General features: G+C 43.4%; 1 protein-coding gene across 1 annotated transcript; it reads right to left on the bottom strand.

Annotated features, from left to right (window-relative positions):
- Window positions 1–542: 542 nt before the first annotated feature.
- On the bottom strand, window positions 543–7875 carry LOC109485356 (protocadherin Fat 4-like; the record flags this gene model as incomplete). Its single annotated transcript, XM_019788914.1, has 5 exons — window positions 543–3200; window positions 3434–3710; window positions 4107–4315; window positions 4668–4972; window positions 7808–7875. Coding segments are annotated over 5 exons (2811 nt in total), but the record flags the coding sequence as incomplete, so codon positions are not given.
- Between the last annotated feature and the right edge of the window lie 2524 nt (window positions 7876–10399).

The raw sequence follows: 10399 nt of genomic DNA, 5'->3' as shown, positions 1-10399 counted from the left end.
CTACCTAAATCACTTGCCGCAAGTGTGAAATACTACTAGTATTTCACTGACCAAGTTAGGACCACCCTGAGTTGTAGTACTTAGTATAAATGCAAGGGAGCGCTGTTGCACCACCATACGGGCAACGAGTTAGGCAAATATTCCTTCCAGAGGCAATGTCAATGATAATCATTTTCTACATTGCCCAGTTCTGTCATGCCTATTCAAAATTTTATTAGAGATTTTAGCCATAATAGTTTGCTAAAAAGTAACGAAGCTTAACGGCTGTACACGTTTAATTCATTGTCAAGTTGTATAGACTTTTAGCACAGCAAATCGTGCCATTACCCAACTTAGGCACATAAATGTAAGGGCTGCAATTGTATGATTTTTCATGCTCTCTGATGGAAACCAATCATTCAATCATATGCTGGAAATGTCAATACCCATGGTTCATCCATCCATCCACCATTTTATTCACCCATCTTTACAGCCACTAATCAATTCATTCACTCACCCACTTCTGCAGAAATATGACTCAAAATACCAAAAACACAATCATCAAGTTCATACTGGAAAGTTTATTCCAATATTGCCATACAAATATACAAAAGCTGGTAATCAATAATCATCACAATCAACTACATCTGAACACAACAGAAACAAAAAAACAACATTCAGCTTACATACATAATATAAAAACAATTTTCCTTCTATCTGTTCTATCTATACACATCCATCCCCACATTCATAATTTGTGGACTTGTCATATGTGACACTATAAAACAAATCCTATCTTAGTAATGTTTTATACAATGCTGTACATCTCACAATTTAAAACATACAAATGTACCTTAGTATTTTCTTCACTACATTTTCTAATTGTAAATTACAGAATTCATTGTGAACAACTTCAATAGAGGATACAAAAATATAGATTTTGCCATTTAAGGAAGCATGACTGTGATGTGAAAAGTCTAAAAATCTTGGAAAAGGTGCAGAAATTTGCTTTGTGAAGATACAAATGGCACAGGGAATACATGTACGTGGCATCATATATACATTGTATTATCATGATATGATTTAAGACTTTGTATAATAAAAGGAATCACACATCTATTTGTCTACTTGATGCCAATAAATATTCTATTCACTGGATAGAAATATCTGTGTTCACCATTGATTCTTTATTTTCTATATTAAAGGATAGCATTTACATTTGCGTGCTATACATGTACCAAGTAGGGCAACATATTAATGATGATTTGCCTACACATATTCTTCATTGTTGGCCACGCCGTTAACTTTCGTTGTTGTTTCGTCAGAGTTCTGTTCCCTGCTCTGAGCATCGGGAGGCAAAGCAGCAATGTCTGAGAACACCCCCACCAGGTTCTCAAAGTTTGGCCCCCAGTTTAGCAAGTAGTCCCAGCTGAACGTGCCGTTTGGAGGGAGAGCGTGCTTCTTCTGTGGGTCATCACCCTCTAGCAGCGTACTCAGCGACCCTCCCAACGAACCGTTGTCGCCGTGAGGGAACATTTTGTTAGTTCTCGGGTCAAAGTTGTTTCTGCTTCTCGACGGTTTCTCCCGCTCGTACTCAAACTCGGAGCAGGTGAAGGAATCGTCCTGGCTCTCCTCGGTGCTACTCTCAGGGGGTTCTAACAAATCGGGGGGTTCTAGTAGACTCATGATTTTGTCGTTGACTGGCATAGTTCTTTCTGTTATGGATGACGCACCATCCATAGTGCTGGCAACGCTGTGCCTTGGGCGAGCATTGAGCATCTCTACTTCTTCGACCGAGAGCCCGACAGGCGGCCCACTGTCCATCTCAATCTGCTCTATGGGTTGTTTTAACCTACTGCTGGGTCTGCTGCCCCGTCCGTGGGAGCTGGCACAGGGGCTCTTTGCCCGGCGGCGGTTCTTGGAGCCCATGCTACTGCCGCTGTAGTGGCTGCCATGCTCGGACGGAGGCAGGTGATCAGAACTAGTCCTCATGCCCAGCGGCCTCATGGGCCCTTCTAAATGGCTAGCAGGGCTCTGCCTGGCCAGGTGGTTCGGGCTCTGACGGAGAAGGTGGCTGGCAGGGCTTTGTCGGGCGGAGGTTTGGAAACTGGGACTGTCCCTGTGGGAAAGGTGGTTGGGGCTTTTACGAGCGAGGTGGTTGGGACTATCTCTCATGTGCACTTGGTGGAGAAGACTGCTGGGGCTCTGTCGTGGGTGGTGGTTGTGTCGGTTGGGTACAGGTTGTTTGTACCTCTTTCCTTCGCGGAACGCTTTGTAGTAGGCTTGGTACGTCACGTCGATGTCTGAGGGAGCGATACTGCTGGCGTTTTCCAAATCGTAGTGCTCAGGAAATGGGTCTCGGTCTTCAGGCAGGCGACTCAATGCTGTTATGCCGTCATCGTTCTCGATGACGACGTCATCATCATCCATGTTGTCGATTGGTACGGAACCGCGTCCGCGTTCAATGATGTCTGGTGTGGGGTCGCGCATTTTCACCTCCCGCTCGTTGAAGTGCATGGCTTTCTGGTCATACATGGTGTCGTTAGTCATCATTCCGTCGCCCAAGTACGGCGTGACAGAATCAATGTCATCGGTGTTGTACGCTCTGTTTTCCTGACCACCATTCGCCATGTGCCCACCATTTTGTTTTGTGGTTTTGGGAACCTGGTCTCTTTTCCTCAGCATGCGGCGCCGGTGGTACACGATAAAGGCAATGAGGAGGATGACCGCGACGAGACAGAAGAACACGATAACGATAATCACACCGATGTGTAACCCTGTCGCTGCGCCCTGAGGCAGTTGTTGGAGGCAGTTGTCTCCACCGTATCCTTCCATGCACTCGCAGGTGCGACCAGTGGCCCCCACTCCGACACACACTTGGTTTTTCCCACAGGTAAAACCGATGCACGCGATAGCATTTTCACACAGAGTGCCGTTGTAGTTGCCATCGCAGCGACACCTGAATCCGCTGTCATTAGGAATACACGTTCCGTTGTTCTTACAGGGAGACGAGGCACAAGCACCAGGCTCTACACATTCGTGCTCCTGCCATTGGTCGATGCAGAGGAGGTTGTTGGGGCAAGGGTTGGGCACACACACGGCAGGGCTGGGGCAGCCTTCGCCAACATTTTCCGACGGAGTTGCGATAACGATGTTGTTAGAGCCAACGAAGGGAAGCAGCTGACCGTTCAACCTCAGTTCATCAATACAGCCATCAAATCCTGCCAAAACAAAGTATAACATTTCGTTAAAGCAGAGGCAAAATTACAACTGTAACAGATGTATAAATAGCTAACATACAACATACATCCTTTACCTTCCATCCATTTGAAAATAAGATGTGTTCTTTACATGCCAAGAAAAAGTCATATTCGACCTCTATGAAAAGCAGCCCTGATGGCCAAAGAGAGCAATTTTGAGTGTAAATAAAGGCACAAACAATGTACTAATGTACCTGGTAAGGTCTGGCCCTCAATAGTGACAGGTGTGTTGGTCCCACCAACTGACATGGTGGTGACGTCAGAGCTCAGGAAGTCGTGGGTCGTCCCGGTGATTTCCGTGTTCCAGTCTGTCTGCGTCTGCTCTTCGTTCTGCAGGAACAGGGAGGTGGAGGTGCTCCTGCGCACCAGGGTGACCGTGTGCCACAGGCCGTTGGTGACCGCCACGTCGATCTCCCTGGTCCTGTGTCCTGATCCAGCATTGTACGAGTACACCAGCTTTCCTGCCTTCACCTAGTAAATACAAACAAAAATCGCGCTCATGTCTACTGACCTTAAAAGGGGGATGTGAATCAAATTTTCTACAAAACTCCTACAAAAAATGTTCAGTTACCAGAAAATCATTGACTTTGTATATGCCTTACAACAACAAAGTGTTTGGACTCAACTTGGAGCAAAGAAGTGACATAGTGGCTTACACATTAGTAGCATTATATGATAATAAAAGTTTTTTTTCACTGATTATTGGGTCAAAAAATCACCATGCTTCATGTATATAGCAGCAGAATTTAATACAACACAAATGCAAATCATTACACCGCAAACCATTAAGATGCAATCAAATTTGAAATTCAAATGGATAAGATACATTTTATTTTGAGGTTATAGGTAGTTTTAGTGTAAGCATACCTCCAGGACAGTGTATCTGACTGAGCCTCCTGCATACAGCAACAGCCCGTTGTTTTCTCGTGTGCGGAACTTGAAAGACAGAGACGTGTCCTGATTGGCTCTCCTCCTGCGGCCTGACACCTGGTTCCCCAGCTGGAGTTCCCGTACGTAGCTCTCCTTGATCTGGAACTCCACAAAACTGTTGCCACCGAAGGAGAAGGGAACGCGTCCTGCAAAAAGTAGGGGATTGGTGAGAAACAGTGGTGTAACAAGCAGCCAGGTGGTTAGCGCCCTCTATCATGATGTACAGAAACTACACTGCAGAAACATGCACACATACATGTACATGTACATGTACATGGACAGACATACATTGTACAGACAGGCTAAAAACAATGTATGGTTCACTTGCTTGGGTGAAGTAAGAGTGACAGGTGCAAAGGTTTGCATTATTAAGAAAAGCTAAGGTTTATACAGTAACTGTAACAGCTACATTGGCATATCACTGAAAAAAATATGAGGGCATTGACACCACAAAAGGTTTACAGAGAAATAGTGTTTCGAAGACATTGGGGCACTCACGTTTGTCACAGTTGTCACCAACATAGATGTCTGAACACTGGCACTGATGACTGGACCATTTGTCTTGGCACGCGGCGCCATTTTTACATGGATCCGGGGAGCACGTGTTTGCCGCCCTGGGACATCTGTCCGAAATACCGCGGGAAGAGAGAGGTACTGCCAGGTTGAGGGGCACGCCATTTATCGTGACCTCACGGATGCATCCCACAAAATCATTGGACGAAACCTGCCCAGGTCGCACCAGGATCGCGTCGATCGTCTGCACCCCGCCAAGCATCATGGGAAGGCCGCTCAGGTCCAGGCCGCTGCAGAAAAACAAGGGAAATCGGAGGTCAGACAAGGTCACCCTGAAAATCTTCAAGGCCATTTCCAAGGAGTCTGGGATTTATCTGTGTATAGTAGGGGGATTATTCCTCCCCCTGCCGCACCAACCAGTGGATTATCTTGTCAGGAAGGGTTTATTTGTCCAAGAGGAGGAATGATCTCAGGCTGATTAGCAGATGGATTGTACAGTTAGGCAGAAATCAATTAGTTTGACCGAAATGCTTCCAACATGCCTTGGTTTGGACACAAGACAACTTTAAAAGTTACATAGATAAATCTTGATAATTTTTGTGTAGGAACGCCAAAGAAATGAGTGACAATTTTAAAAAGAAATGGATCAGAATTGAGGAGGTGCTCCTGTTTATCTTAGCCTTAATATCAATTAACAAGAAATTGCCACAAATTATAGCAATACCTAAGTACCACAAAACCACTGAGGAACACTGAATCATTGGAATGGTATGATTCACATTATTGCAGTACAATACATGTAGTTCTTACATAAAAAAATTCATTTGCCAATCCAGGATCTGGCCTGTTAGGCAAGTGTTCCCCCAAACATCTAAAGCATGCACAGTTTATATTGTAATCTACTGAGCAGAATTTATGTTCTTAGACTTGTGAGATTTATGAAGTCAACTTTTTTTTTTAAAACTAGATGCACAACTGAAACAATTCCTGTACGTCATAACACAAAGCCTGCCCATCACATATGACATCAAGTCAGTTTGGAGTGAAATTTGTTATTTGTAATGACAGCAAATTGTGTCAGTTTTCAGTAAACACGTGTGTTTAAGAAGATTATCCTGCTGATATGAGTCAGTGTGAAGTTACGCTTGTTATCTTTAGTCGAACCCAAAATTGTCCTCACAAAGCGTGCAACTGTCCGTTTGTAGCAAACATGTACGCTTTTGATGAATATAACGCTGTTAATAGTGTTATGAATCAGCTTCAAATCATGTTTGTTATCTTTACTTCGATGCAAAACATATAAACAACACTTCATGTGCAGTAAACATGTATGTTTCAAAAGAATATTTTGTCAATCACTCAGAACAAGCGGGCCGCAACACGTAGTACAGGTTATTTCTTAGTTTATTATTGTTTCATGGTGAGCCAAACTGTTCCTTTGTAAGTCCTGACAATTTACCCTAAAAGCTAGGGTGGTCTTAGCTGAAATTTGGTGTGTGGGTGAACATACAGAGTAAGTTCTAGACAGTTAAGGTCATTTTGCAATGGAAAACAACTCACAGAATGTGTCTAGGCATGATGGAGATTTGATAGAACCAATGAGTGGTAGCAGACTTGCAAGGTGGCCCCAAAAAAAGATCTACGCAAGAAAAAAGTATCTTTTCCTTTGATGATTTGACATTGAAAATCAAAAAGGTCAGCTGCTTCCATTCATAAATATAGAATGCAACACAGGGTATTCCGTATCGTCCGAGGTATCGGCCCGACCGCGGGTCGGATCGCCCGACGCCCGAAGGCCGAGGGCGATCCGACTTGCAGGAGGGCTGTGACCGAGGGCGATGCGGAATACACCGTGTTGTATTTCATTTATGTCATACCCACCCAAGAAAACGCGCCTTTCAATGCAAGATGTGCCAAAAGTTGGTGCCCCTAAACTCTCACATGCAACAACACCAGTTCCAATGTTCGGATTCTGTATTCGAATTTTCGAAAGCGGCGCACATGGTTAGGACAAAACGCGTTCGAATTGTTCTATGAAAGCCATGGAACCCGGGCCATACCGTAAAGTACGGACCGGTCCGGAACCCGTTATCGAACGTTAACGGGTATGATCATGATATAAGTATACGTTCAACCAAATTGTCATTTGTAAACCTCAAATTTGAACGACTAAAGTTATCTTCTTTTCAGTACTTCCCAAGACACTGATTCAACTTTCCTCAAAGTTTAATTGCCTGTAGTTGGAAATTCCATAGCCTTAAAACTCTCACGATCCAAGTTTCCAGTTTCAAAAAATTCCAGTGAACAGAAAGCCAAGGCCTTAAAGAAAGGACATGAAGACATCTGAAATGTGCTTTTGGCACAAGTTCTGCTGACTCAATGGCTACCCAAGTTGTGTAATGAACCGCTATATAAATCTTGCCAATCTTTCCCTTCTTTGATGTACCTGGGACATTGCAAAGTGGTAGTGACGTCAAGGCTACAACTGGTGCTTTGTTCATCTGTACCTCACGATTCATAAAGCCGATCTCAAGGTATGCAAGGATTTCAACCCATTAAACGCGTACTTCAAGGTGCATCATGATTTGGCCCAGGAAAGGCTGAAATGCCTGCATTCTCTACGGGGTGGTCCTAATAAAAAGGGATGTGAGGTTCTGGAGGACACATTTTTCCATTTAATTCCAACATCAAGTTCACTGCAAAGACCCTGATCTCCACATAAGTATAATTCAAAAGGAATGGAAAATGAATCAAAATGGCTTAAGCTTTGTAACTTAATATCCTGCAGTGCTACCTCTACTTAGTATGTTATCCTTAATGTTTTTGTTTGAAGGGTTGGTAGGTTGCTTTGGTGGGGCTACCAAGACAAGACAAGGTTGGTTTGCTTCAGGAACCACTTTTATGAAGTATGAGTGGAATTCTAAGACTTCTTTTTGTCTGTAGAGTCTCTATTGAAGGGCACTGAATAAGTGACACACATTTTGATGGAAAAAAGGTATATCTAAATCTGGGTCGTCAAGTCTTAGAGTTCTTTTTAACTTTATCCCAACTGAGGTTGTCGCATTGACTGCAGATTGCTATAAATAATAATTATTGATATAAAGGTGTTACAGTAGAAATGTTACCTTGCTGTTCCAGTACCTCCCGTGTTACGACAGGCTGAACCACAGTTGTCCACAATCAGGGTGCCATCCTAAAAAACAAAAAAAAATTCTGTCAAAAACTGTTTTATAATTAATACAGAGAGAACTTTATTGACATAACAATACATATGCATACATAAAGCACATGTCATGTATATAGCAACCAAAGTGGTGTTATTCATGTATTGTATTGTCACTCAATCACAATTCTCTAATTACAATGACATGGTCATTAATATGCTCTTGGATGGTATTCATAAAGTTACCACAATTTTGGTGATAATTTCTTTATTGATCCTGATTTGTTTTGTTTTGTTGAGCAAGCCTACATGTATATCGATGCAAGATGATGAATTGTCAAGAACATAATCAAGGTGTGTGGGCCAACCTGCACACACCCTATCCAATCTCAGAGTCTGTACAGTCATTGTGTTGAAACGTTGAAAGAGATTGTAATTCATTCCTAAACCATTCATCTTTCCAATGTCAAGAACAAACCTAATCCTTTTAAAGGAGGCAGCAACGAACAACCTACTTAAACCATTACGACGTCACCTTACAGGATATACATATTGACCAAAGAGGAAAACATGGACTTGTAGAAGTAGAACTTGTCTTCAAGAACAAATACATTTTCCTCTAGACGTCAGGACTTGGAGCCTAACGTGTGACGGAAAAGTGCCGTCGCGAAATGGCACGACGACACAGTACATAAAGTACGAGTCAAGTCAACAGTGACTCGGCCCAGACAACAAAAGAGGCAAGGTCTTTCAGGGGATCGCACCCTGGTCTCGGGTGTCAGACTTTTATTTCCACATCCACGCTTGACGTACATTGTACGTGGCACCTGTGCAGGAAGTCGACTCAGAGTTTGCTCGCTGTCAGGACAGAATGTTGGGCAAGCAGGGATGTTTGTAAGTCTGTCAGCGGAATCCGGGTTGGGCTTTCTCCGTTTCCTTTTTTAGCGTTGACTGTCCTCAGACAAAACACGGATAGGTCAAGGTAGACAAAATTTGGAACTTTCAAACCTTGTTCACTGTCTCGCCCACGACAATGTCAGGCAAGTCAGCGTTTGTAATTCGAAGCTTTGGAGAGAATCTAGGACAGTCCTTATAAATCCAGTCATGGGCTTTTCCGTAATCTTTTTCTCTTTATAACAGGTTGTTGTGTTTGAGGCGTCACCTGTTTGGTCAAGCTGGGTGAAAGGTCACAGGATCTCTGGGTGCTTGAAGATGAATCCAAGACAGGAAATGTCCTGATGTGAGAAGTGACAGATTTTTTCTATAAATCACCACTTAAAAATGACAGCTGTCAATCAACCTTTCAGCCCTCCCCTTTCCCACTTGCCAGCCAGCCCCCTCCCCCCTCCCACCCCTACAAACACCAAACAAGTGGGACAAACTCAACTCTGTGTGACCAACATGGTGGAAAAACAACAGCAAACACACAAGCTGAGCAGGCAAACATTGCAGCAAGACCCAAAATACTTTGGTCAACAGTTAATTGGAGCTCAGGCAATCTTAGAACCTAGACCCAAGCTGTTACCACAGCCAAAACTTTCTTTAGAGGTACAATAAGCCCCTGCAAAGAATACAAAGACATACTCTTAATGATAGTCATAATCATATGTCCTTATATTTTCATCTGTACATAGAAAAAGGTTAATCCTTGGCAATTATTATCATACAGTTAGGTACGTGTAGTTTAGAATAGTCCCAATCCTCCACTTGTGTTTGCAAATTTTGTTTTTTTGCTTGCTGTTAAAATAACAGGGTCTACATGATGTACATATACATGTATGATGTAGTTCAGTTTCCTCTTTCCAATGTTGGAAAAAGAGGAAATTGATACATCATGACAGATTGCCTAAAAAACCAAGAGAAGAATTGTCCCCTAAAGCTGGCTGTCTACCTGTGTTATGTGGGTGGAGTATGGGGCTAATAGAAAGCAATCACCTGGAAGAACTAGGATGTCAAAGGGCATACAGTCGATTTAGAGTTGGCACGACAGTAGGCAAAATTCTTAAGCGTGCTATGCAGTCGTTTAAGACATTTCTAACACTGGGGAAAGCCGTCGCGAAAAAAAAACTAACTGGCAGGTGGTTTGACTTTACCTCGAGTAACCATGGTTACAATTAAACAAAACTCTAACAACCATTGTTTTGCTTTGTTTTACAGTTCGCCTAAGGTCATCATTGAGTTCTTGTTTTTGCCAGCATGCCCCTCCCACAAGAAGAAAAACACAAGAAACCGAACCATTTTCTTAAAAGCGTGAGGGGGCTCCATTCTTGCCTTCTCTACCCCCCATTATTCTGTAAGTCAGTTTTTAGAAAGGGTGGGCACTTGATGTAATTCTGAGTATTGTATGGCGGAAAAGCTGCCCAAACATCAGTGGGTTTTTAAGGGGCAGCAGCCAATGCCTTGGCCTCGGCTCAACAGTACGCTCGAATGGAGGGAATCAATTAACGGCCGGGGCAGTTAGCCAACATGAAACCCTGTCATGGTAGGGCGAGCGCTAGGTGGTACATGTACCTGGCTTGGCAACAAAAGAGGGGATACTTGTGGGAGGGCCGGG

Source organism: Branchiostoma belcheri, unplaced genomic scaffold (genome assembly GCF_001625305.1).
Source record: "Branchiostoma belcheri isolate BF01 breed outbred unplaced genomic scaffold, Haploidv18h27 scaffold748, whole genome shotgun sequence".
Classification (NCBI taxonomy): domain Eukaryota; kingdom Metazoa; phylum Chordata; class Leptocardii; order Amphioxiformes; family Branchiostomatidae; genus Branchiostoma; species Branchiostoma belcheri.
This window is presented reverse-complemented; position numbering and strand designations above follow the sequence as displayed.